This window comes from Limtongia smithiae (assembly GCF_038497785.1).
Source record: "Limtongia smithiae strain NRRL Y-17922 unplaced genomic scaffold V1518scaffold_2, whole genome shotgun sequence".
NCBI lineage: Eukaryota > Fungi > Ascomycota > Lipomycetes > Lipomycetales > Lipomycetaceae > Limtongia > Limtongia smithiae.
In genome coordinates, this window is record NW_027117623.1 from 38,324 (window position 1) to 61,709 (window position 23,386).

Consider the following 23,386-nt stretch of genomic DNA (forward strand, 5'->3'; position numbering starts at 1 on the left):
GGTGGAGTTGGCATGGAGCGCGAGGACTGTTCGTAACGAGATGAAATCAACTTTTTGTCTATATTCTACTTCTTGACATTAAATACCATTACAAACACCAGACCCAAATTGCAAAACCCAAGACATGCAGAAACATCAGCCCACGGAGCGGAAGCCGACGCGCTTCTTCTTGTAATCAAAGACCGAGAGCGTGCCTCGCAGGAAGGGCTCGCCGATGACCCACAGTCCTGCAAGATCAGCTTCGACAATCGGGCCCACGCAATAGCCGGAGGCTTCCTTGACCTTGCCGAGATTATTATCCTTGAATGGGAAGAGCCAGCCCGCGTGCTCGATGTGAATCTTGGGGTCCTCGAAACAGGGGTACGACCAGAACCCGTTGGAAAGCGGCTGTGCTCCCGAGATGGCGGAGTAGAAGGAATGCACGTCCTCGGGGGGTGCGAGCACGAACGGACAGTTGACATCGATGACGCCCTGGATGTTGTCGACGACGCCGTTGCCGTCGAGCAGCATGGTCTTGAACAAGATCTGCCAGAAACCTGTGGTCTTGACCGGCGCGTAGAGAGCCTCTTCGACCTGGTGAGGCATGCCGCCGAGCGCGAGATAAGCGCCGCCGGCGGGGTCCTCAGGCTTGTACTCGACGGAAAACATGAGCTCACCTAAGCGGTTCTCGGTCGCGCGGGAGACTGCGCCGTCCGCGCCATCTGCGGCGCTGGTGGCGGAGGCTTCAAAGAACTGAGGCACACCTGTCTGGGTAAGACAGGAGTGTGCGAGGCCGAGCATTCCGCCAGAAGGGCGAAGCGTGCGGACGGAGGCGCGTGGGGGAACGCAGTGGGCAAAGTCGATGGCGAACTCTGCGAGGCCAACGCGGAGGATGTCGGATGAGGCGACGCAGTCTTTGAAGACGAGGGCGTCCTTGGTGAAATAAGACTGGGACTTCTCGGCGTCAAAGGCTGTGCCATGGACGGAGGTAGTTGACTCAACCCAGAAGTCGGAGGAGGTCATGTCAATGTCAAAGAAGACCGTTTGCGACGGGTTGCCGAGACGGAGGTCGGCAAAGAAGGACCCGTCGGCGCCGATGGGAGCAAGCTTGTCGTTGAGGGGGACGGCCTTACGGATGACGCGGTTGCCATGGAGCTCACGCTTGGTGTGGGAGTAGCGGGTGAGGAGCTGACGGACGAGGTCTGCGAAACGGGGGAGGTCTGCGACGGTGTCGGGGGCGTATACCCGACCGCCACGGCGGTAGATATCTGCACGCGCGACCACGGGCGCGCCGGGGGTGGCGTCACCGAAGAAGGGCACCACAGCAGCGGCAGCGCCAGCAAGAACGAGGAGGAGGAAGGCGAGGGGGAGGAGTCGCATGGCAGTGGTGGTGGTGGTGGTGTCGTGTAGTCGTGGTGGAGCGGCAGCGCGCTTTAAAACGACGGGTTGGCTGCACGCACTCTCGCTGGAACCCCCTGCGCCTTACCTGAACTGGCTAGCGCGCGGCCGCACGCGCCGCACATGGTGGGGCATCATCTTAAGTCACGTGCTCTTCGTAGTAGCGCTGCAGCGCGCGCTGCATCCAACTCCGCGGCGCCGGTTTCCCCGTCCACAGCTCGAACTGACACGCCGCCATCTCCGGTAGCACCTTCACGCCGCTCACGCTCAGCCAGCCACGTGCCTGCAGCGGCCGGATGCGCCGCGCCATCGGCCCGCTCAGCTTCTCGTAGTGCAGCTCTACTAGCACGCCGCCGGTCGGCCGCTGGAACCACGCGAGCGGGAACTCCATGTACGCAGAAATACTACTCACGATGATCGTCGGCATGTCGTGCTCAGCAAGTGGCTCCACTGAGTCCAGCGATGTGAGAACGTGCACCTTGAATGTGCCCACGCCTAGAGCAAAGTCTGTTGCCGTAGAGCCGGGCGCCACGTCTGGAGAACGTGCCTCATCGGCTGCGACCGCCTGCTTGTTAAAATGCTCAGCCAGTTCTTCCGCGTGCCGCTGCGTGCGGTTGTATATGAAAATATGCTCTACCCCGAGCCGAATAAATGCGTAAATCGAAGCCCGCGCGCTCCCTCCCGCGCCAATCACCAGCGCCGTCGTGCGTGACGTCACCGCGTTTACCGGCGACAAATGCGCGCGAATGCAGTTGAAAATCCCGATCCAGTCCGTGTTCTCCCCGTGCACCGACACGATTTTCTGCGTCTCAGGGTCCCGCATGGATATCACCGTGTTCACAGCGCCAATCACGCGCGCATGCACCGATGTTGTATCCACCAGGTTCACCGCAAATAGCTTGTGCGGCATCGTGATCCCCATCCCGCCAAAGTCCTCCCGCCGAGCAAGTTGCATCATGTCGTCCGCACTCGCAGACACGTGGATGTTGGCCACATGCGGTAAGCCCAGCACGCGACTCGCCGCGTTGATGATGATGGGCGACAGTGACTGCGATGACCGCGGCCCGCCAAACACGTAGAACTGCAGCTTCGGCAGCGTGTGCGCGCTGTACAGCGCCGTCATCGCATCGTGCGCTGTCATGTCAATTGCCTGCACCGGTGAGAGACCTGTGGTTTGATACTCGTCCGACAGCCCAATGTCGACCGAGTAGTGTGCAATCACTGGCGTCATGATTGGATTGAACACGCGAGATAGTCGGCCTAGCGGGCCAACATTGAACGCGCTCAGCGTCGCCCCGCGTTGCCGACAGTACGAGTCGTACTGGTGATGGAAACTCAATACCGCAAAGTTGTCGTCCATCGCTACCGCATCTTTCGTGATCCGGACAATGTCGCACTCCATCTGCAGCGCAAAGTCGAGCAGCAGCTTCGGCTCCTGTGACGTCCACCACTGACCGCCCTCTGCTGGGGTACCCACATGTATCGAGTTAATGATTTTTCTGTACGGCGCTGCCTGTCGCTGCAATACTTGCCGCAACTCGGCGCAGTACGCGTTCTGAGTGTACCGCGTGATCCCCGTCGCGTCGTCGTGCGTGCGCGTCACAAACAGCAACAGATCAATATTGATATACCTCGTTGCGAGACGCAGCCCGTAGTCCAGCAGCTTAAAGTACAGCTTCCTATCTGCCTGCTCGCGTAGGTCGCAGTCCGCCATGGACACGGTATATATAATGTGAATGGGGGTATTCCGTCGCACGGTGCTGATGAACTTGGCAATTGCCTCGAGTTGCACGTGGCGGTCGCGGAACAGCACGGCGTTGATAACGACCTCGACGCAGTCTGCGCCGAGCACCATGTCCGAGATCTTGTCCTTGTCGTACTCGTCTGCATTGTAGTTTGGCAGGTCGACCGTCGGAAAGCGCAACGTGATGGCGTAAGTGTACTTTCGCTGCTCCGGTGGCGGCACAGCAATCAGATCCGCGTCGAGCCCGCGACCCATGATGACCTTTAGGTAGCGCACAAAGTCCCGCTCGCTGTTCTTGAGCAGCAGGAACGACCGCGGAGGCCCGCGGCGCTCCGTCGAGCTCTCATCTGGGCGGAAGCGCTGGTCGGCGGAGATGTTGAAGAACTCATAGTTGGAGCACTCACGGTAGAGCACGTACCTGCTGCGGCACATGCGATAGACGAGATCAAAGTCGGTGGAGTTGAGATACTCAAGGATGCGGTCCTCATCGCCGAGGACGTGCACCACGGCATGGTGCTGGCGGAATGCCGCAATGCGCACTAGGTTGGCCCGGTGCTCGACGACAGCGGCCCCACACGCGATCACGCAGCGCGCGTCACAGTGGTCGAGCAGCTCCGCGAGGATCTCGTGCTCGCGCGCGCGATACGCGGGCATGCCGTGTTCCTTGATGTACGCGAACGCTGGCATCGCAAGCACGCTCTGCACGTGGAGGTCGGTGTCGACGAAGCGGAAGCCCAGCGCCTTGGCCGCTATGAGCGCGAGCGTGGACTTTCCCGCGCCGTGCATGCCAACGAGCAGCACCGACGCGGTGGCGGGTTGTGGCGAGGCGGACATGGTGTTTGGCGGCGGGCAGAGGCGAGGGCGTGTGCGCCATGCTTTATGTCTACGAGAGCGGGGAGATCAAACCCTCGCCGGCAGAGCGCTGTGCCGTCCGTGTTCGCCGGCGTCGGCGATGCGCGCTGCGCCGACGCCGCGGGCCCTAGCCCGTGATCCTGCGCCCGCCCGCGGCGGTCTGTTTTACGCGCCGTGGAGACTTTAGTAGACGGAGGAGCAGGCGCGACGGCCACGGTTCCTCACGACGTAGTGCGCTGCTTCGCCCCCGTCTTCGTCGCGCTCCCCGTCATTCATTTCCACTTCGCCTCGTCCCCTCCCTCCCCCCTCCCCCCCCCATTCCCCTCCTCCCTCGCCAACATGGTCTCTTCCGCCGGCGCCTCCCCTGCTCCTCCGCTCAAGCACAAGGCTTCCGTCGCCACCACCTCTGACGCCGCCGGCGCAAAGCGGCGTCGCGTCTCCCTCGCCTGCTCCCAGTGCCGCACCCGCAAGGCCCGCTGCGACGGCCGCACCCCCTCCTGCTCCGCCTGCCTCGCCACTCACCAGGCGTGCACCTATAACCCTGATTCCTCCAAGAAACGCGGCCTCCCCACCGGCCACGCCCATGAAATGGAGCTCCGCACCGCCATCTTCGAGCGCGTCCTCGGTCTCATCGTCGCTCGTGACCGCGCCCTCGAGGCCGCCATCCTCGCCGTCTTTGACGCCGCGCTGGAGTCAAAGTCGCTTGAGCCTGTGTGGCCTGAGTCTCTTGATGGGCCCAGTCTGCGGTCTTTCTTTGAGGGCTGGCGCGCCAGCCCCCTCATGGGCCGCATGGACGCCCTCGTCGACCGCGTCAAGGACAAGTACGGCGCCAGCGCCGGCCGCAGGCGCAGTCTCATCATCTCCAACACCTTTGCATCACCCGAGCCCGCCATGGATGTTGACTCCCCCGCTCGGCCGTCTACGACGCTTGCCTATCCCTCGCCAAAGCAGTCCGTCGACCATCTCGCCGCCCTCTCGGGCTCACCCCTCTCGCTTCTCGCCGCGGCAGCCTCTTCCACAAGATCTCCTGCTCCGACCGCATGGATTCCTGCTGCATCGTACTCCGTACCCCCGCGCGTCGCGAAGACCACCCCGCACATCGAATACCTCCCCGATGCCGCCGGTAAGTTCTTCAAGCACACTAACGGCGCCCTATGCTACGTCGGCGCCGCGAGCGGCCTTCTCGGCGGTACTGTCCAACAGATCGCGCGCCCGACGGCTCAGTTCTCCGAGATGCGTCCCTTCGATTCTATTGTGCCGTCCTACTCAAACCATCCCCGCGTGCGCGCCGACCTGGCAGCTGAGAACCTTATGATCAAACCATTACCCCGCAACGCCTCGCAGCTGCTGAATCTGTACTTTGCGACCACGCACTGCTGGCTACCGATTGTCGACCGCTTCAGCATCATCCGTCTCGCACATCAAGACGATTCGCACAGTGTGGCACTCTCGCGACCAAGAGATGTCGCGGAGCGGGGCTTGTTGTGGACGGTCTTGGCGCTGGCTGCCGCGTACATGGACCAGGAGAATAGCGCAGCGCAGACCGCGCCGTCGCGGGAATATGCATTTACGGCTATCGAGGCTCTCAGTCTCAGCAGCTCCCTGACCGACGGAAGGGACGATCTCAACGCTGAGATCGCATGTACGCAGTGCCAGCTGCTACTCTCACTCTACTACTTTGGCAAAGGCAACTGGACCGACGCGTGGAATTTCGTCACCGAGGCGTGCCAGTCTGCGTTCAATAACTGTCTCTACTTCAATGACGTCATTCCCGCTGCCGCTGCTGGAGGTACGGACGCGCAACTGCAGCGGCGGCGCGCGCATACGTGGGCTGGCTGCTACATTCTGGATACCATGGTCGCCTCCCGGACCGGGCATATTCCAAACATCCGCACCGCGGAGTGGGAAATACCCGTGCTCGACGAGAATGGCGCGGATGAGTGGGACAATTATTCGAGTCCGGCGGTGCTAAACGGCCCGAATGGCGACGCCGGAGCGCACGCGAACCCGGCCCGGTGCATATCAACGTTCAATCACCTCCTAAAACTCGTCCGCATCTGGAACCAAGTTCTCGCATCGTCGTTCTACGCGCCGGTAAAGGCGATGGACAGCGATGCGCACTCGTCGTCTTACAATCTCGGCACCATGGTTGATTCATTTTTGGGCCAGCTCAAAGCGTGGGAAGGCGCGTTACCGTCACAGTGCTCGATACGCGCCAGTGCACCCAAGCCAACGCCGTATCTGATCAACCTCAACATGACGTACTTGCTCGTTCAAGCCCTTGTGTATTCTGCAGTGTTCAACCACCCCAGCATTTCGACCCAATCGGCGGATAACTCGTTACTAATCGCGACCACCGCGCGCTCGTACATGCTCACGCTGCAAGGCGTGTCGCAGCTGCTCAGTCTCGTTCTCGAGTCCCGCACACTGTATAGCAATCTTCTTCCGCCGACGTTTGAATATAATGTGTTCAGAGCGATCACTTTCCTGCCGAACGGAAATTTCCAGGCAGTTGTCAATCTCATGGCAAACGATTATGCAATTTTGGTGCGACATGCGCAGGAGTATCTAGGTTTGATTGCGCGAGTGTGGCCAAGCGCATTGGTGTCTTTGAGGATCTTGTGCTCTGAGAATGGTATGTTCGATTGACCCGATTTGTCCGGCCTGTGCTAACAGTCGCAGCAACAATAGCGGCGCCGATACCAAAGCAGGAATTTACCATTCCTATGCGCGAGCCTTTAGAAAACTCCCCGCCGCAGGCTGTGCCGCTGCAGCGTTCGTCGAATGTGTCGTCTCTGCCAAACCATACGAACGAGCTTGACTCTGTGCTGTCCAGTACGCTGGGCGTACTGGATGAGCCAGCAACGTCTTCGTCGTCTGCGACTGATTTGGCGGGGTTGACGTTGTTTGACATCAAGGCATCTGGGTATGTTACAACGTAATTGCCTGCCTACGTGGAGTCTCTGCTAACTATGCGTAGCGACGACGGGAGGTTGGAGCAGTTCATGCAGAACCTGGGATACGTGAATGGGTTAGATGTGGATCTGATGATGACCAACGACATGCTGTTGGATATAGGCACTGGACGTTGAATTGGATTTGCATGGGATTAGTTGGCTTTCATGACGATTAGGTCGTAATATCTGCTGCAACCCCTAACCCACAGAGCAGCGCGCCGACTGCGTTAGTCGTGAGCTAGATTGCTTGTCCGGCATCCACGGAGCCACCACACGCACACCATGAAGAAGAAGGTGCTGCTTGTGTACGTTCATGGCTTCAAAGGCGGCGCAAACACGTTCGAAGCGTTTCCGCGCGACATCGAGCAGCGGCTGCAGCGCATATTCACAAACACGGCCGTGGCGACGATGCTGTACCCACCCTACGAGACACGCGGCGAGCTTGCGCAATGCGTGAGCGAGTTCCTGTCCTACCTCGAGACCACTGTGATCGACGCTGAAATCGCGCAGTCAGACTCGGATAAGTCTTCCTCGCCTGTGATATCTCCCTCGGTCGGCGTTGTGCTTGTCGCGCACAGCATGGGCGGGCTTGTGGTGGCGGACGCGGCGCTGCAGATTCTCGCACGGGACCTGCGGTGCACGTTTCCCAAAGTGCTGGGGATGCTGTGTTTCGACACGCCGTTCTTAGGGTTGCATGCATCGGTATTTTCACAGGACGCAGTGCAGCGCGGCGCCGCGAAGATGCAGGAGCTGAAGACATTGTCTGCGTCATTGCCGGTCGGTGCGGTGACGTCGTATTTATTCGCAAAGAAGAGTAGCGAGCAGCCTGCACGGGCTGCTAATGCAGCAGGCGATAAGAATCAGCAGCAGAAGAAAGAGCAAGTGAATTGGGGGAAGGTCATCGGGTTGACGGCGGCGGGTATCGCGACTACGGCGGCTGCAGCGGCGGGAGCGGCGTGGTATTTGAAAAGCCAGAACGTGGATCTAGGATGGGCGAAGCAGCATCTCGAATTTGTTGGCGCATTGATGCAGCCGGCTGACACTCTAAAGAAGCGGTTATACACGATATATGACAACCGCGCGCGCGTGCAAATGGTTAATTTCTACACTGTCATTCGCGACAAGCAGCAACAGCAGCAACAGCAGGTAGCAAGCCAGGGGTCTAACATTGACATTGCGGGGATTGCAAAGTCGATCGGCCGGTTTGCATCGAGCGACGGCGACGGCAAACGCACGTTCTGCGTCGTGCCAAAGGAGTCGCCGTATTCCGATTTCTTCGTCGCCGCGGAGAATAGTGCCGCGACAGGCGAGATCGAGGCGCATATCTCGATGTTTGATAAGTCCAAGAATCCGGGATACAGTGCGCTTGTGAGCCAAAGCTCCGAGATTGCGAGTGGGTGGATTTCAGCTTGGGTGAACGAGCGGTGACGGTTGAATAGACAATATATTTATGTATATGTACAGACTAGTCCCTTCCGAATCGCTTGGTCGCGTGCAGACGCATCCGTCGGGCTTTCCGCTTGATCTGGCTAACGATCTTCGCGGGGTTGAGGAACTTCTTGCCCTCAGTGTTCTCGACGAGGTAGTCGAACGCGGCCTTTTCGACGACGATCTTGTGTGCTCGCAACACCGAGCGCACGTCGAGGTCCTTCACGTCGACAACCTTTGCTTTGCGGGTGGAGTTCTTGAGGATGTCGACAAGCTCTGTGTTCTCACCGGACGATATAAAGAGAACCCTAGTCTTCTCCCACGCGTGGAGCGACCACAGCGCACGTAGTGCGGGCTTCGCAGCAATCGTGGCGATCTCCGCACCATCCTCAAGTATCGCCAAAAAGCCCCGCTTGTACGCGTACGAAAATGCCGTCCGCAAGGCCATGTTGTACACGCGTCTGTTCAGCTCGGTCGAGTCGTCCGGATGCCGCGGACCGAATGGCTTGCCGCCGCCCTGAAAGATAGGCGATCCCGCCTTACCCACACGCGCACGACCACGGCCCTTCTGAGCTGCCATTTTCTTCTTAGAATACCCAAGCTCAGAGCGGTTGCGTACGTAGAGACCACCGCGGTTGCGCAGGCTGTCGTTCTCGTAGGTAATGGCTTGCCAGAGGATATCCCGGCGAAACGGCGCGAAGAGGAAGCTTGATGGCGCGGCGGCGCAGGATGACGGCTCAAGGGCAGGGAAGGAATGCAGAGTGGTGAGCACAACAGCGGGTGGCCGGCCAGCGTTGGCGAGGGGTGAGTCGGGGGTCGCGATGGATGTCCATGTGAGCGAGTCGGCAGTGATGTTGGCAGGGTCGGTGACTAGGGCGGTAGAGATGCTGGTCGCAGGGCGGATAAAGGAGTGGCGGGTCATCATGGCACGACCCAGTCGCGGGAGCACAGGCCGGAGAACCATTGGATCCTGTGGGAATGGTAGAGGGTGGTGAAGCGGGCGGAGGTGGTGCAGTGAACGACGAGAATCTACAAAGTTTAACGGCTCGCACGAAAACTTTTCGGACGCGGCCGTCTTACAGCAAACACCGACCACAGACCCAGGACCTAATGCCGCTCCGTCTTGCTCCTTCGCTTACGCGGAGAATCACCTGCAGCAGTGGCGCATCGGCGGTGCGCGTCTCGGTAGCGGTGCAAACCACGGCAGCGACGAGCACGCGGGCGGCGTCGACGACCACCACCACCACCGACGCCAAACCCGAGCCTAGCTTCTCCAAGGGCATGAACCCGCGAGACCTGGTCTCCGAGGCTGAGCTACACACCATTGCCGACACAATTGGTTGCTCCATCGACGAGCTCACGGCATACCCCAACGTAGCGGATCCCGCGAACGGCGCGCCGCTGATCACGGCAGAGCAGCTTACAATTCCGGTCTCGGTGCGGGCAGCGTTCCTGGACTGGCGGGTGAGCAGGCCGCCAGGGTCGCTGCGGACGGCAAAGGCAAAGACCGCGTACCGGTCGCCGCCTGGGCTGGACGTTGCGTTCAAGGAGGCGATGGCGTTCATCGGGGCGAAGCGGGAAAGGAACTACGCGGTGGTCACGAAGCGCAAGGCCAGGCTGGACCAGATTCTCGCAGAGGAGGGTGCGGCAGCACCGGAGGAAGTGAAGGACGTGCAGAAGCGGACGAATGCGTTCCTCGACGCGCGTGAGATCGAGAAGGCACGGAAACACGCGGAGCTTGCGAACCCTGAGGTCATCTTCAACTTCACGGCCGGCAAGGCCGACATGCGCTTCGCCGTGTACAGGCACCTCATGCGCGAGAAGTGGGAGCAGGGTGACCGGCTGCGCATGGTGGACCGGCTTGAGAATATGCACGTCGTGCCCGACACGCTGCCGTACCTTAAGCCGACGGTGGACCTTAAGGTGCGTTTCCCAGGCGATCTATCTTACTGGATCGACCCAGGCCGCATGCTCAGTACGAAGGTCACGGCGGAGGAGCCCGAGTTTGCGGTGCAGATCTTCGAGGACGCGACAAAATACTATACCATCGTCATCGTCGACCCGGACACGCCTGACCTCGAAAACGACTCGTTCAAGTCAACGCTGCATTACATTCTCACCGACATCCGGATCACAGGCAACAAGCCGCTTGTCGACAAGGCCGCCGCGAAAGTGCTCGTGCCCTACCTACCCCCACACCCAGAGAAGAACACGAGTCTGCACCGATACTGCGTATGGGTGTTTGAGCAGCCCAACGGTGCTGGGCTGAAGGTACGCCAGCCGGAGGACAGCGACAAGTACGGTGTGATTGACGAGACCGCGCTGATTGAGCGCGACGCGTTCAATATCCGGCACTTCAGGTCCGCGTACGGACTGACCGCGGTCGGCGCGCACATGTGGCGGAACAAGTACGACTCGCAGACGGAGAGCGTGCGCGAGAAGTTTGGGCTTGGACCGGGCACGGTATGGCACCGCATGCGGATCCAACACTACTAGGTGATGATGATATTGTACATATGCTATTTACAAGAAACTTTTCCCTGAACGCCAGCTTCCCATCGTGAATTATCCTTGTGCATCCTCGGCCGCGAGACGCGCGCACACATCTGGTGATGCTGATAATGAGTCGTTCGACGCAATCCGCCGTGGCGCGGAGGGGAAGAGCTCGAACGGGCCCCAGAACACGGCGAACCGCACCTTGCCAACAACCAGCCCTTTCGGCACGGGGCCGTAGTCGCGTGAGTCCAGGGACGCCGCGCTATTGTCGCCGAGCACCCAGATGCAGCCCTCTGGCACGCGCACGTACTTGCCCGTGCGGACGGTGGTCGTCTCCGCGGACTCGAGCAGGTCGCGAGGCGCCGGTATGCTGGCGTCCTGCGCGGGCACGTAGGTCGGCGTCGGATTCGCGTAGACTATGTCGCCCGGGAGCCCGGCAACACGCTTGCACACGCGCGTATGCTCGTCGGTGGGCTTGAGCATGACGACGACGTCGCCGACCGCGATATCCTTGCCATAGCGGTGGTTGAGCTTGTCGACGAAGACATGGTCACCCAGTGCGCGCAGCGTGGGGAGCATCGAGAGCCCGCCGGTGACGGCGAACTCGAAAACACAAGTCTGCAGCAGGTGCATGGCGGCTGCGGTGCGGAGGAGCACGCCGAAGCTGTGCAGGTGGTGGTAGAACCGGGACGCCATCGCGGGGTGCAGATAGTTGCGATGGCGGCAGAGGTTGTCTTGTGCCTGTCCATTGATCCCGACCATTGCCAACTTCACCACCACATGTCCGCAGACGTGAGCATCATCGTCTCAGCCGCCGACGACGGCGACCCCGCAGCCTCTGTGGCCTCATCCTCCACGTACATCTACCGCTCGACCTCAACCATCTCTGCCGGCCGCACCTCCGCGGTGCACTCCGAGGACGATGACGGCGAGTACTTTGGCCGCGCGGCTGCCCACGCTGGAAGCGGCGCCGACATGTCGCCGGGAGGGTACACATCCGAAGAATTGAGTGACTCCAACAGTGCGCGCGAGATGCCGCTGCTGCGGCGGCGGCGGGGGGAGAGAAGTACGCTGGATTACGGATATGACGGGTACTTTGACGAGGATAGCGACGAATTCTACGGGGGGGATGATAGGTTTCTGACCGTCGGAGGCCGGGATTATGTGAACAATAACGGGAATGATGATAATCTCGACGGGCCGGAGTATCTGGAGCGGGACGACGAGTGGAACTCGATGTTTATCGACGACGACAACTCGTATACCATCAAGTGCGGCTATCTCGTTTTATTTAGCACGTGGATCATCGTCGTCATGGGCGTTGGCAGCATATTCAACGTTTGGACGTGGGTCTGGGTATGTTCCTCCGCTCTCCTCATATCATGGAAGCTAATCAACGATGACAGACCTCCGACAAGGGCACCAAAACCCCGCGAACGTTCGAATCCGACTTCCCCATCGACGCGTACTACCCCTCTATGATCATGCTGCTCTGTGTCGTCGCATGGATCTGGTGCATTATATCCTGGGTCGGCATGAAGCTCTTCCGACATGCTAAGGGCGGCGTCTCGTCTGACGCCGTTGACCCGCTGCTCTCCCCGGAGAGTCCGATCACCATGCGCGGCGGGCCGCTGGTATTAGATTAGCTGTACACTTTCCTTTACTTGTTAGGAGTTTGGTGGGATTTTGCGAGAGGTATGCGCATTTGATTAATACAGTCATATACCAAATCTCTTGTTCCAAATACGTGAGAAAACCGTCCGAGAAATGGCTGTGACGCCGAGGATTATGCAAAAAGCAAGGTGCATTTATGAGTATTACAAAACCAGAACCAAACAGCCTACTCCTTCTTCAAATACGCAACAAAATCGTCAAATATCGACGGCCACGCCGCCTCGGCGTCGTAGCTATCCAGGCCCTGCTCAGACGAGAGCACAAGCAAGTCAAAATCCAACAGCATATTCCACGTATCCTTGGGGATCGCCTTTGTGTACACCTCTGTCACGAACGTGATCCACTTGTTGAAAAGCTCCGGGCTGGGGAACTTGTCTGCCAGCAGCAGCGTCCAGTACTCGACTGCAGTTTCTAGTGGCAGCACGCGCTGGCCCTCTGGCCGCACAAAGCCAAATGTGAATTTGTATACTTGTTTGAAAAACGCGGGGTCGTTTGCGAGGTCTGTCCGCAACTTGTCAACGGCCGCCTTCATCTTTGGAATTGTGTCGGCACTGCGGCGATTAGCACATACACATAACGTTAGATACAACCAAACATACCTCAGGGATATCCAGCCCTTAATGAAACCGTCCTTGGAAAATTGGCCGACGGTCGACGCGTCAAGCTTGCATGCGAGTGCAAGAACAACGGGGTCTTCGAGGGCGACATCAAGCTCCTGGATAAAGCTGATGGTGCCGTCAATTCCTATGATCGACGTGTTCTCCGGATCTGCATGATACTTAGTCGTTGTAGTACACTCGGACATGGGGAATAACATACCTTGGTACTTTTCAAAGATCTGGGTCAACGCCTTCGTCTCCTTTCTGTAGTCAGGTTCGCGTCAGTGAATGCGTGGATCTAAGCAGAACACCCCGCTTACGCTAAACTTCCACGACTGCCGCCATTACTACCAACACCGCCGGACGTCTCGAAAAACTCCGAGATGGCGGAGTTCAGGTTCCAGTTGCTCGCGCGGAGATATGAGGCCGCTGTCCGCGAGGAGGTCACGCCCGTGGTTTGTAGGAACTGCGCGATAGCGTTCCGCTGGGCCGTTGAGAAGGAGCTCTGCAAGAGAATCAGTTAGGCACGTAGAGCAGATGCGCGAGGCGGCGACGTGTACCATTTGGGGTGAAGACGAGGCGCAGGGTGGGCTGGTGATACCGGGGCAAGTGTTGGCGGTGATGTTAACTGCCCGTCCTGCCGAACTCCTCCTCGCCTACAACCAACTTCGTCGCGTCCAATCCACCGCAGCGCACCCCTGACACCCTGCCAGCTACGATGGCTCGCACAAAATCCGTGCCGCGCCAGGTCGTGCCTGCCACCGCGGCCACGCCGACAACCACAGCTCCAGTAAGGACAGCGCCCGCTACAAGTACACCTACGACGACGGCGGCGGCGGCGGCGCCTCCTCCATCATTATCACCGCCCGCACCGGCGAATGTGCTGAGCGAGCTACTTGTCGGCGCTGCGCTTCTTGCGTATCCGATTGTCACAGTGGGAATCACCTCCGTGCTTGCCTCCGATCCGACGCAATGCATGCTGTACTCACTGCCAGTTGTTATTGGCATCGAGCTTGCAGCAGTACTCTCTGCAAGGTCCAGCAGCGCGTCGGCCGTCGCCGGTGCTAAAGGCGCTGCTGCTGCGGCCTTGGGCAAAAAGAAAAAGGCCGCGCATTCGAGCCGGATATCAGTGAGTATGGACGTTAACAGCCGCGTTGAGATGGCATACTAATCCTACGCAGACTACGATCACCAGTCTCATCCTGACTGCGCTGCTCACGCCATTACTGCACGCCATCCTCATTCTCTTTGGCGCGCCAGTCACCGTCGACATACTCGCGACGTACCTGCTTGCATGCCACCTCGGCGCGCTGTCGCTGTTCCCGCTGCTTTGCACGACCGGCAGCATCAGCCTGGACGTGTGGACGCGGATCCTGGCGCTGCAGCACCCCCGCTCGCCAACGTATGCCGGCGCGGTGGGCTGTGTGCTGGGCGCGTGGTTGGGCGCGGTGCCGATTCCGCTGGACTGGGACCGCGAGTGGCAGCGCTGGCCGGTCACGATTGCGGTGGGCGCATACGCGGGCAGCGCGATTGGACGCGTTGCGGGTGCCTTGTGCTCGGGCGAGAAGAGGGCGAAGACGGCATAGTCCTGTGTAGGAAGGAGGTCTGTATATAGTCACCGCGAGAGCGGAATGAATTAGGCGGGAATCGAACTCCGGAGCGACACACGTCGAGCGTGGTTGGCTGTCGCGCGAATGTCCCAAAACTGTGCCGATGGCGCAGTGGACCTTTTCTTGATCGCGATTCCCCGCACACGCGCGACGCCTGAAGCTGTGGCCGACGGCGAGTGTTTGGGCCTGGTGTGATGCTCCCCAGGTTGCGGCGCGCCGCGTCTGCGGACCGCTCCGCGTAAAACCGGTGCACATATGCGGGTGGGAAATTCGGTGTAGTTACTGTGGGCTGGACGGGGCTGCGCGGGCCGGCACCGGCTTTCCGGCGCCGGCCTCCCCGCAAGTTCCGGGCGCGGTCCCCTCCTGCGGACTCAGCGCCGCCGGAGGAACACCGCGCCGGAAGCGCACGCGGTTCCGGGCCTGCCCGGACCCGAAGGGCGCGACGGCCGCTGCACCGCACAGCGGGTCCGCCTTACCCTGTCCGCTAGCCCGTCGACGTCGTCAGGGCGTCCGCCCCAATGCGGCCGGGTCTCGACCCGGTCCTGCCCGAGTATTGCAAGGGCCTGTCGCGGAAGCGGCTGCGCAGCCATCAGCAAGCACCTGCGGGTCCGACCGTCAGTCGGACCGGCGGTTGGGAGGGCTGCGCGTATCCTACGGGCGTGCATCTAAGCAGGCGCCCGGAGGAATCCGGGCTGCCGGGGACACCCGCGCCCTTACGGGCGTTGCCCAATATCGTGCCCACCCGATGTCCAGATGGGTTGGGTTGCAGTGCAATTCGCGGTCGGTCGCATTCGCGTCCGAACCCGATACCGATTACGAGGAGAAGGTCTGCTTTTGCTGCTCGGACATTCTACATGCTATATGTACAAGATTATGCAACACGGCGCTCGTTATTGCAGTTGCGCGTCCTTCGCCGCCTCCTTCTCTAGCCCAAAGATCGCCTTCAGAACGTCGCCGCCCATGCCCAGCACCGGCAGGCGCTTGTGCTCGACGTCGCCCTTCCACAGCTCGTCTGCGCCCTTGTACCACTCGTTCGTCCAGTAGATCGTCGTACTCCGCTCCGGCATGCGAACGTCAAACGGCTGTGTGACATTCTTCGGCTTCGGCACGCGCGGCGCGCTCTCGACAGTCGGGCGCGTGTAGAGGTACTCGAGCGCGTTCTCCAGATCAGACACGGCCTCGTATGTCCTGCCGTGGCGCTTGGGGAACTTGTCCGAGTACCACGTCTTTGCCAAATCAGGGTCTGCGCTGTACAGACGCTCCCGTTTACGCTTGAGCTCGAGAAGGTAGAACTTGAGCGCGAGCTCGGCGTCCTTGTCGGGGAGGCAGGCGACGCAGAGAAGGCTCCAGTCATGCACGCGCTCGGCCTTTGGAACCCGCGACGGCGGCAACTGGCTTCGTATCAGTTTGTCCTGGGTCTGTCAGCGAGTGCGTCGTTCGGGTGGGATATATTTTGCAAGAGTTTGTACATACGGTGACCTCATTTTTGGTGTTGATGATGACGGGGCCCTGGCGATGCCTTAGTAGGTAGACGAATCCGTTCTTTGGGGTCACGGCGTGGAATAATGGTGTCGTTGGTCTCATTTGGCGAGACTATTCTTGAGCAATGCGTGTCGCGTGTTTGGTGGAGCGTGGTCGTGAGGTCGTCGGGCGGTAAGAAATCGCGGAACAAAGTTCACGAACCCAAAACCCTGGCGCCGACACTACTCTCGGCGACTACGACCGTCCCGACTTCATGATGCGCACAGCGATTTGTGCCCAGTCCACAGGCATTCGGTTATTCACTCATTCATTCATTATCGCATCGAGTTTTTGCAGCGGTATCACTACAAGAGACACGTGGCTCGCCGGCCAAAGAATACAATCCACCCGCAACTAGGCGTCTCAATTCACGAGCAGTGGTACTTGCTGCGTCCTTCCAGATTATCCGTGGCTTGCGCCTTGTTGATTTCTAGCGCGTATAAGTTGCGATGGGCGGTAACAGCGACCTGCTTCTTCAGATACGACTCTGTGGGCTCCCGCTTCCGCATGAGTCGCAATGGCTGCAAGGTTGTGGGGGCGGATCTGCTAAGGGCAACGCGTATACCGTAGTTCATCTCGAGATGGAGCTTCACATCCTCAACATCGAGAGTAGAGGATCTTCGATGGCGTGCTAGTTGGCTTGCGAATGTGCAGACCGAAATCACAAATTCCTCGGCGACGTCCTGGAGCACATCCTGGACATCTGGGTCTAGTTGGAACACGCGATGACCAAGTGTTTCGCTCAATATGCCGGCGAGCTCTTGATACAGCGAATCTAGTGCTGGAAGCGGAAGCGCATTTGCGGCACGCTTTGTAGCCTGTGCTTTTTGCAACTTGAGGGGTGCTTCTGCGCACGAGCGGGTGACTGTGCCGGCAGGGCAGTCTACCACGAACTCGAGCCGGAAGAAGTCGCGTGGACACGCATCGGTGGGTGCATCCGATGGAGACATGATTCTGCAGTATACTAGCGGCTGCGATGACATCTCTCGAGAATATTACAGACGCTACGTTTTGCGGGGGATCTCTCCCCCGTCTGGATTTGCAAACTGACCGGTCTTGCGTTCTCAAACACCCGACATGAGGCTGCTCCACCGACAAGCCACATCTCACTACTACCGCAATGCGCACGCTCTATTCCTGGTAGCAAACTTTTGACTGTATACCCCGTGTCTGATGTGTCTGATCTGACCGCTGGCGCCGCACCAGGACGAGTGGCTTGTCGTATACCTTGTTCCGTCGCCCTCCTGCACTCTGCCACCAGCTGTAGTACCATGTCGCATATCCTTCATCTACATCATAAATTTTTTTCCTGCAAACGCTTGGCCTTGATTATAACAGTGGCCTGATGGACGGCGGTTGCCGTCGCCGCCAGCATCGGTTTACCACCCTGCGCAATGGTCCGTCGATACTGGGACAACTGGGTATACCCACCAGCATACGAGGGCGAGGCAAGCACCTCTTCTTCGCGTCGCTACCCAAACGAGCAAGATGCTGCGACCACGCGACATTTTGCTGCTCCGCCGGATCCGCTATACGACGACGCCGCGCTTCGATCGTCAATATTGGTGCCAGTGACATGGCACGACCTGCATCCGCGCGACGGCAGCGACGAACCGCCGCCCGAGTGGCCCAACAGCGGAAATATATCGCCGTATCTCGGCTCACAAGCTCGGTTGTCGCAGGTTTGGATTAATCGATGGACGATCATCTGCTTCCTCGTGCTTGCAAAGTTGCTAGTATCCTCGAACTCGATCGACGGCGGTCTCATGTTTGTGCGCAAAGAGTCCATCACCGCATGCGAGAAACTGGAAGTCGCGGGAAGCGCACTAGTTTCGATGCCACATTACGCTGCGATCGGCGCAAACGAGTTGATCGCCCAGGGCGCCGAGCTCGCGGTTGCGGCCCTGGCGGAGGTTATCGATCTCATCATCCTTGGTGTGGAGGAGATTGTCGTGTTTATGATTGACTTCGTCGTGGGAACGTACGAATGTCTGATTACCATGGCGATTGACACTGTCGTCGACGAGGCAGTTGATGTTGCGGAATCGATTGTCACCTTTGTTAACAGCACTCTGCAGACGCTTGTCACGGAGATTGATAACGCGATCGATACGTTCAACAGCGCTCTGTCGGACGTCGAGGGGATCGTGGAAAGTATAGCTGATGTGTTCACCAACGATACCGTGGACTGGCCGACGTTGGACATATCCCAACTCAGCGAGCTGGAGAACTTGACCATTCCGTCGTATATCGATTCGTATTTGGAGGAGTTGCAGGACGCTGTTCCGTCGTTTGCCGATGTCAAGAATGCCACGAATGAAGCTATTGAGTACCCATTTGAGAAGCTGCGGGTGAGTTGTTTGATATCTTACTTAGAAACTCACGACTAACGCTGTCAGGATCTCGTGAGCTCGAAGTTTACAGATTACACGTTCAACCGCTCAACTCTTTCTGTTCCGACGAAGGATACTTTGGAATTTTGTTCAGATAATTCAGATATCGATGACTTTTTTGCTAACTTGTCTGACGGTATGCACATCCTGCTCAAAATTGCAATCGTGCTACTGGTCCTGGCCGGCATGCTGGCAATGGTCCCCATGGGCTACCTCGAACTTCGTCGCTGGCGGCATCTTCGCCAACATGTGTACACGCTCACCAACGCGCTGCAGCGGACTGATAAGAGGATAGACCCGATCGATAGTTTTCATGTCGCGACAGATCCGCTTGTGAGCTACGCGGGGTTGTTCGTCACGCGTCCAGTGCAGTCATTACGGAACAAAGTCGCTGTTCGTTGGTTCCTCACATACGTCACTCATGGACCGGCGTTGCTTGTCCTCAGTCTCGCGGTCGTGAGTCTCGTTACTGCTGCGATCCAACTCGTGTTCCTGCACCGCCTCTCACAGTCCACGCCGGAGCTCGCGTCGGAAATTGGAAACCTGACAGCGACGATAGTGAGTCTTGTGGACGATAAGGCCGAAGAGTGGGCGTACGATACGAACACGGCGCTGAATAACACGCAGGACGAGCTCAACGACGAGCTGTTCACATGGGTACTGCAGGCGACGTCAAGCGTGAACAACACATTGAACACGTTTGTCGACGACATGAGCGAGGCGCTGAGCGACGTGTTTGGAGATACCGTGTTTTACTCTGGCATCCTGAAGGTGCTAGATTGTTTGATCGTGTACAAGATCGAGGGGATTCAGAAGGGCTTGACGTGGGTGTCGGATAACGCGCATATCACTTTCCCGCAAGTGTCGGAGGATCTGATCACCGAGGTGGTGTACGCCGCGTTATACGATAACTCGACGAGTACCAGCAATTCGACAACGGCAGCAAGCAACGCGATCACGGAACTTGCCGACGAGGTATCGGATGCAGTGACTTCAGCGCTGGAGTCGCTCGAGGATATGTACCACAGCGGCATCACGCTCGAGCTCAAGTTCGCGGCGGTGCTATTTGGTGTTTGGTGCGCTGTTGCGGTATTAGGTATTCTGCGATTTATATGGCCAACGTGCTCTGTGCATGTCCACCGTTATTTCGGCCGCGCTCTGCATCGGCGGCCGTCGCCGCCACCACCACCAGCAGCTTCGCCGCAGTTATCACCGACGCAGTTTCTCAACATCCCGCTCAGCCCACGGCCGCTTGATCTCTCGCTGGGCCCGTCGCCACCACCGGGACCGCGGAAATGGTGGCAGATTGTGGATCTTGAGAATCTCGACGGCGGACGCTCGAGCATCCGCAAGTCACTTGCGTCCATCAAGAAGGACGACGAGATCTACAAGGAGAAGGACTAGTCGTTAGTCTAGTGACTTGTTTATGATTTATCAGAATGGGAAATAAAGCAGAATATTGGCTATTACACAGATCCACGTACAAATCAGAAGACACTACAATGACCCACGTGCGAAATAATTCCTGCCGCAGTGTAAGACCATGGTGGATGAGGAGATATGCGTATGCTGGAAAGAGTCTTGCATCCGGTGAAACACTGAAAAAGCCTGGCTAATTCGAACATGATTATGATACACAAACGGCGAGAAGCTAACAAGCACACGCGCCTTCGTTCTGGCCCTTCTGGTTGGCGTCAATGTTGACATCGATCACTACACAGGTCAGCTTTGCAAGACAATAATGTAAACAAGGGGGTACGCACTATTTGTGTGCTCGGTGCCTTCCATGGAAGTTTCCATGCCGGGCAGCGCTTGTGCGATTCGTCGGAAGAGGGTCTTGACGTTATGTCCGGCCTTGGCGCTAGTCTCGATGAACATGAGCCTCAGCTCCTTCGATTTCCGCTCGCCCTCCTCAGTTGTGACTTGTCGCTTGTCGTTCAGATCTGTTTTGTTGCCGACAAGCACGATGATGACGTCGTTACCCCGCTCTGCCCGCACATCGTCGATCCATTTTGTGGTGTTGACGAACGAGTCTCGGTCTGCGCTGGTCAGTGGAAGGACACGAGTGTTTGGACACGAAGGGACGTACTGGTGACGTCGTAAACCACGACGGCGACGGTGGAATCTCTAATATATGATGGAATTAAACTCCGGAAACGCTCTTGTCCGGCGGTATCCCACAGCTGTAAGCGGAGAACTTAGCCCTCGTCGCGTTGCATGGATGAGAACAGCACCACTTACCTGCAGTCGCACAGTTCGGTCTTCCAGGTACATCGTCTGCACACTATTAGCACGCCGTCCAAATGCATACGCAGAGACCTATAAATGGATATACCTTTGATAAAAAGTCGATGCCGATAGTAGCCTGCGTCCCGAACGCTGTCAGCCACGCACACAAGCCCACACGCGCCCAATAACTCCACGAGACACGCAGCACAAACAGAGATCAAAGGTACGCACAGCATATTGCGAGTCAAATGAATCGTACATAAAACGCGTTATTAACGAAGTTTTGCCGACTTTGGCACACCACAGTCAGTATACCACTGTTGGCCCATCACATCGGTGGACAGTTCACCGCGCGACAGCTTACCACTTTGCTCTCCCAAAAATACTAGTCTGCAATGCGAAAAATGAAAGTAGTTAGTATTATATATGCCAAAAACGAATTACACGGTGCATCACCGTGCGCGAACGCGTGAACCCGCGAACATGTCATCGCTAACGTAGCTCGTCGGCTGCAGCGGCGATAGCAGCGGCTCGCTCGGCGGCTGTGGACTTCTGGGAACAGCACTCACTTGTACTTCTTCATCGGATTAGCGAGAGGAGCCGCCATTGCTGCAGTATGTAGACGACTAAGGCGTTAGTTCCAAAAGCGGCCGGGATATGAGAGGCGATGGTTCAATGGCAGGCTGAGGCGCGAATTCGACGTTTGCGGACGCCCCCCCCCCAGCCGCGCTGCAGTCACGTGGCTGTACTCTGCGGGGCTTGTATGTTTATGCCCTAACCCGATACGTGCACTAAGATGCTGCTTGGATTTTTCGTTAAACCTTCATGAAGTTCAAGGACGGGCCAGGTTATCGCGAGAGGCACCCCTCAAAAAAGCGTAGTGACGTCGGAGCAAATTGCTGTCCGACTCCGCTCCATCTACTCTTCTCTGTTCGTTTCCATTGTGACAGTGTATAAGCAGTCCATACAATCCTCAACATGCGGTGCCTTCCACGCCTTCATCCTTCATTAGTACTACGGCGTCCAACACAGCCGCATTGCTACTCGAGGACAAGGGCCGTCTAGTTGTCATGGAGGCCGAGTTTAGTCCCCCCTCGCGCGAATGAGAACGTCGTCCAGACTGCAGCAGTGGCCATCAACTTTGTCAACTGGGCGTATCATACCCTCGGCAGTGACCTGGTTGCACACTAGACACATCTTGACGTGCTAGGCAGCGATACCGCGGGTGAGGTTGTCAAGGTCGGCTCAAATATTGACATGATCAAGGTAGGCGACTGCGTGATTGGAGCACCATCGGGATTCGGCTCGAATCGTTCCGCCAACGGTGTTGACACTTCGAGGAAGTTGAAGACTTAGATCCTAAACCGCACCTTTGTGCTCCCAGTTACCAAAGCATATATAGTTCGCAATATATACAGTTCGCAAGTGCTTTCAAAGAGTGCCGTTCTCTGTGCCTAGGCTGCGGTCCTCCTTGTGATGTTGCTCCGCCAACTTATGGGGCAAGGAAGGCGAGCCGGAAGTTTTCATGTGTTTCGAAGTCCCATTTCCTCCCATCTCCAGGTTTGTGACAAGGGCCGCCAAAGGTCACTTCTCACGGTCCGCCACTATGGCCACTACATCGCTGCAGTTGACCTGCGTATCCTGCTTCAAACCTGAACCGTCCTACAGATGTCCAAAGTGCCTCGTCAAATACTGCAGCGTGGCGTGCTTCGCCGCTCACAAAGCTCGAACATCCTGCACCGGCATGAAAGCCATCGACGACGTTGTGCTGCAGTATATTCCCCGCGCCGAGCTGATGGGTAAGAACGGGTACAAGACGCAGCCGGAAATCACTGAAAACGCTGGGATTTCGCCGCAGCTGCGAGAACAGGCCGAGGAGGAAATGGCAAAGCGTCAGAAGCTCTCAGATCGCGATTACAACTTCCTGAGTCTATTAGAACGAAGGGTCAACGTCCAGCGGAACCAGGCACAAGATATTCTCAAGCGCGGCCAAAAACGAATAGCACGCAAACATAGCGGACGAGGCAGGAATCGTAACGGCAGAGGCGCGCTTGCAAACCAAATGCAGGGCCATTTCGAAAGGGAGAATGCTTCGGTACCGTCTGAACCGCCGCCCCCATTTATGGAGTCCACGGACGAAGCACCGCTTGTTGCCGGATTCTCGGTCATAGATCCTAGTGACGACGCAGATAACGACGAAATCCACAATACCGGATTAGACGACAACGGCCCCGTGGAAATCGGCATCGACGAACTTACGAAGTCCATCAGGTGATTCAAGTTTGCAATTATCCAGCAGTGCGACCACCAGGACATTGTTATGCCAGCTGCTGTCACTATTGTAGCAGCTGTTGTATCATTACGCATATTTTGGAGTTTTTTGGAACTAGCAAGTCAAACGGCGTTTGATTTATACTTCAGGTGTACCTTAGTATTGCATAGAAATTGATTTAGTCGCATTAATATATGTTTAGTTATGTCCTATGAATTAAAAACCAACGCCATA

The 23,386-nt window shown here is 57.8% G+C and overlaps 15 protein-coding genes across 15 annotated transcripts; 7 read left to right on the forward strand and 8 right to left on the reverse strand.

The window, feature by feature from the left end:
* Nucleotides 1–33: 33 nt before the first annotated feature.
* On the reverse strand, nt 34–1,315 carry V1518DRAFT_411241 (aspartic peptidase domain-containing protein). Its single transcript, XM_066902802.1, has one exon. It carries the CDS (start codon nt 1,000–1,002, stop codon nt 136–138), a length of 867 nt encoding a protein of 288 aa, XP_066761007.1. The 5' UTR covers nt 1,003–1,315; the 3' UTR covers nt 34–135.
* Nucleotides 1,316–3,989, reverse strand: V1518DRAFT_390559 (uncharacterized protein). Its single transcript, XM_066901755.1, has one exon. The coding sequence runs from the start codon at nt 3,953–3,955 to the stop codon at nt 1,517–1,519; it is 2,439 nt and encodes an 812-aa protein (XP_066761008.1). The 5' UTR covers nt 3,956–3,989; the 3' UTR covers nt 1,316–1,516.
* Nucleotides 3,990–4,056: 67 nt separating this feature from the next.
* Nucleotides 4,057–7,190, forward strand: V1518DRAFT_146169 (fungal-specific transcription factor domain-containing protein). The gene is made up of 3 exons (XM_066900766.1): nt 4,057–6,608; nt 6,656–6,899; nt 6,954–7,190. The coding sequence occupies exons 1-3, from the start codon at nt 4,313–4,315 to the stop codon at nt 7,063–7,065; spliced, it is 2,652 nt and encodes an 883-aa protein (XP_066761009.1). The 5' UTR covers nt 4,057–4,312; the 3' UTR covers nt 7,066–7,190.
* V1518DRAFT_146178 (uncharacterized protein) lies at nt 6,903–8,376 on the forward strand. Its single transcript, XM_066900767.1, has one exon. It carries the CDS (start codon nt 7,213–7,215, stop codon nt 8,356–8,358), a length of 1,146 nt encoding a protein of 381 aa, XP_066761010.1. The 5' UTR covers nt 6,903–7,212; the 3' UTR covers nt 8,359–8,376.
* Nucleotides 8,301–9,365, reverse strand: V1518DRAFT_411245 (mitochondrial 54S ribosomal protein uL4m). The gene has a single exon (XM_066902803.1). The coding sequence runs from the start codon at nt 9,320–9,322 to the stop codon at nt 8,396–8,398; it is 927 nt and encodes a 308-aa protein (XP_066761011.1). The 5' UTR covers nt 9,323–9,365; the 3' UTR covers nt 8,301–8,395.
* Nucleotides 9,366–9,394: 29 nt separating this feature from the next.
* V1518DRAFT_411246 (phosphatidylethanolamine-binding protein) lies at nt 9,395–10,998 on the forward strand. The gene has a single exon (XM_066902804.1). It carries the CDS (start codon nt 9,469–9,471, stop codon nt 10,852–10,854), a length of 1,386 nt encoding a protein of 461 aa, XP_066761012.1. The 5' UTR covers nt 9,395–9,468; the 3' UTR covers nt 10,855–10,998.
* V1518DRAFT_411247 (peptidase S24/S26A/S26B/S26C) lies at nt 10,841–11,687 on the reverse strand. The gene has a single exon (XM_066902805.1). It carries the CDS (start codon nt 11,614–11,616, stop codon nt 10,924–10,926), a length of 693 nt encoding a protein of 230 aa, XP_066761013.1. The 5' UTR covers nt 11,617–11,687; the 3' UTR covers nt 10,841–10,923.
* Nucleotides 11,635–12,500, forward strand: V1518DRAFT_425393 (uncharacterized protein; the record flags this gene model as incomplete). The annotated part of the gene is made up of 2 exons (XM_066905914.1): nt 11,635–12,210; nt 12,261–12,500. The coding sequence occupies 2 exons, from the start codon at nt 11,635–11,637 to the stop codon at nt 12,498–12,500; spliced, it is 816 nt and encodes a 271-aa protein (XP_066761014.1).
* Nucleotides 12,501–12,535: 35 nt separating this feature from the next.
* On the reverse strand, nt 12,536–13,835 carry V1518DRAFT_411252 (Cullin binding-domain-containing protein). Its single transcript, XM_066902806.1, has 5 exons — nt 13,688–13,835; nt 13,448–13,632; nt 13,348–13,391; nt 13,128–13,296; nt 12,536–13,079 (listed from the first exon to the last, which is right to left on the reverse strand). The coding sequence occupies exons 1-5, from the start codon at nt 13,688–13,690 to the stop codon at nt 12,695–12,697; spliced, it is 786 nt and encodes a 261-aa protein (XP_066761015.1). The 5' UTR covers nt 13,691–13,835; the 3' UTR covers nt 12,536–12,694.
* Nucleotides 13,390–14,738, forward strand: V1518DRAFT_146207 (GPI biosynthesis protein family Pig-F-domain-containing protein). Its single transcript, XM_066900768.1, has 2 exons — nt 13,390–14,256; nt 14,309–14,738. Exons 1-2 carry the CDS (start codon nt 13,846–13,848, stop codon nt 14,711–14,713), a joined length of 816 nt encoding a protein of 271 aa, XP_066761016.1. The 5' UTR covers nt 13,390–13,845; the 3' UTR covers nt 14,714–14,738.
* An 808-nt stretch (nt 14,739–15,546) lies between these two features.
* V1518DRAFT_411256 (uncharacterized protein) lies at nt 15,547–16,464 on the reverse strand. Its single transcript, XM_066902807.1, has 2 exons — nt 16,211–16,464; nt 15,547–16,149 (listed from the first exon to the last, which is right to left on the reverse strand). The coding sequence occupies exons 1-2, from the start codon at nt 16,319–16,321 to the stop codon at nt 15,628–15,630; spliced, it is 633 nt and encodes a 210-aa protein (XP_066761017.1). The 5' UTR covers nt 16,322–16,464; the 3' UTR covers nt 15,547–15,627.
* Nucleotides 16,465–16,506: 42 nt separating this feature from the next.
* V1518DRAFT_411258 (transcription initiation factor TFIID subunit A-domain-containing protein) lies at nt 16,507–17,227 on the reverse strand. Its single transcript, XM_066902808.1, has one exon. It carries the CDS (start codon nt 17,206–17,208, stop codon nt 16,627–16,629), a length of 582 nt encoding a protein of 193 aa, XP_066761018.1. The 5' UTR covers nt 17,209–17,227; the 3' UTR covers nt 16,507–16,626.
* A 425-nt stretch (nt 17,228–17,652) lies between these two features.
* On the forward strand, nt 17,653–20,055 carry V1518DRAFT_370949 (uncharacterized protein; the record flags this gene model as incomplete). The annotated part of the gene is made up of 2 exons (XM_066901340.1): nt 17,653–18,609; nt 18,658–20,055. The coding sequence occupies 2 exons, from the start codon at nt 17,653–17,655 to the stop codon at nt 20,053–20,055; spliced, it is 2,355 nt and encodes a 784-aa protein (XP_066761019.1).
* Nucleotide 20,056: 1 nt separating this feature from the next.
* Nucleotides 20,057–21,618, reverse strand: V1518DRAFT_411260 (ras family-domain-containing protein). The gene is made up of 8 exons (XM_066902809.1): nt 21,450–21,618; nt 21,245–21,270; nt 21,112–21,170; nt 20,987–21,016; nt 20,893–20,928; nt 20,741–20,834; nt 20,415–20,690; nt 20,057–20,364 (listed from the first exon to the last, which is right to left on the reverse strand). Exons 1-8 carry the CDS (start codon nt 21,485–21,487, stop codon nt 20,303–20,305), a joined length of 621 nt encoding a protein of 206 aa, XP_066761020.1. The 5' UTR covers nt 21,488–21,618; the 3' UTR covers nt 20,057–20,302.
* A 705-nt stretch (nt 21,619–22,323) lies between these two features.
* On the forward strand, nt 22,324–23,375 carry V1518DRAFT_411267 (uncharacterized protein). Its single transcript, XM_066902810.1, has one exon. It carries the CDS (start codon nt 22,406–22,408, stop codon nt 23,153–23,155), a length of 750 nt encoding a protein of 249 aa, XP_066761021.1. The 5' UTR covers nt 22,324–22,405; the 3' UTR covers nt 23,156–23,375.
* The last annotated feature ends 11 nt before the right edge of the window (nt 23,376–23,386 follow it).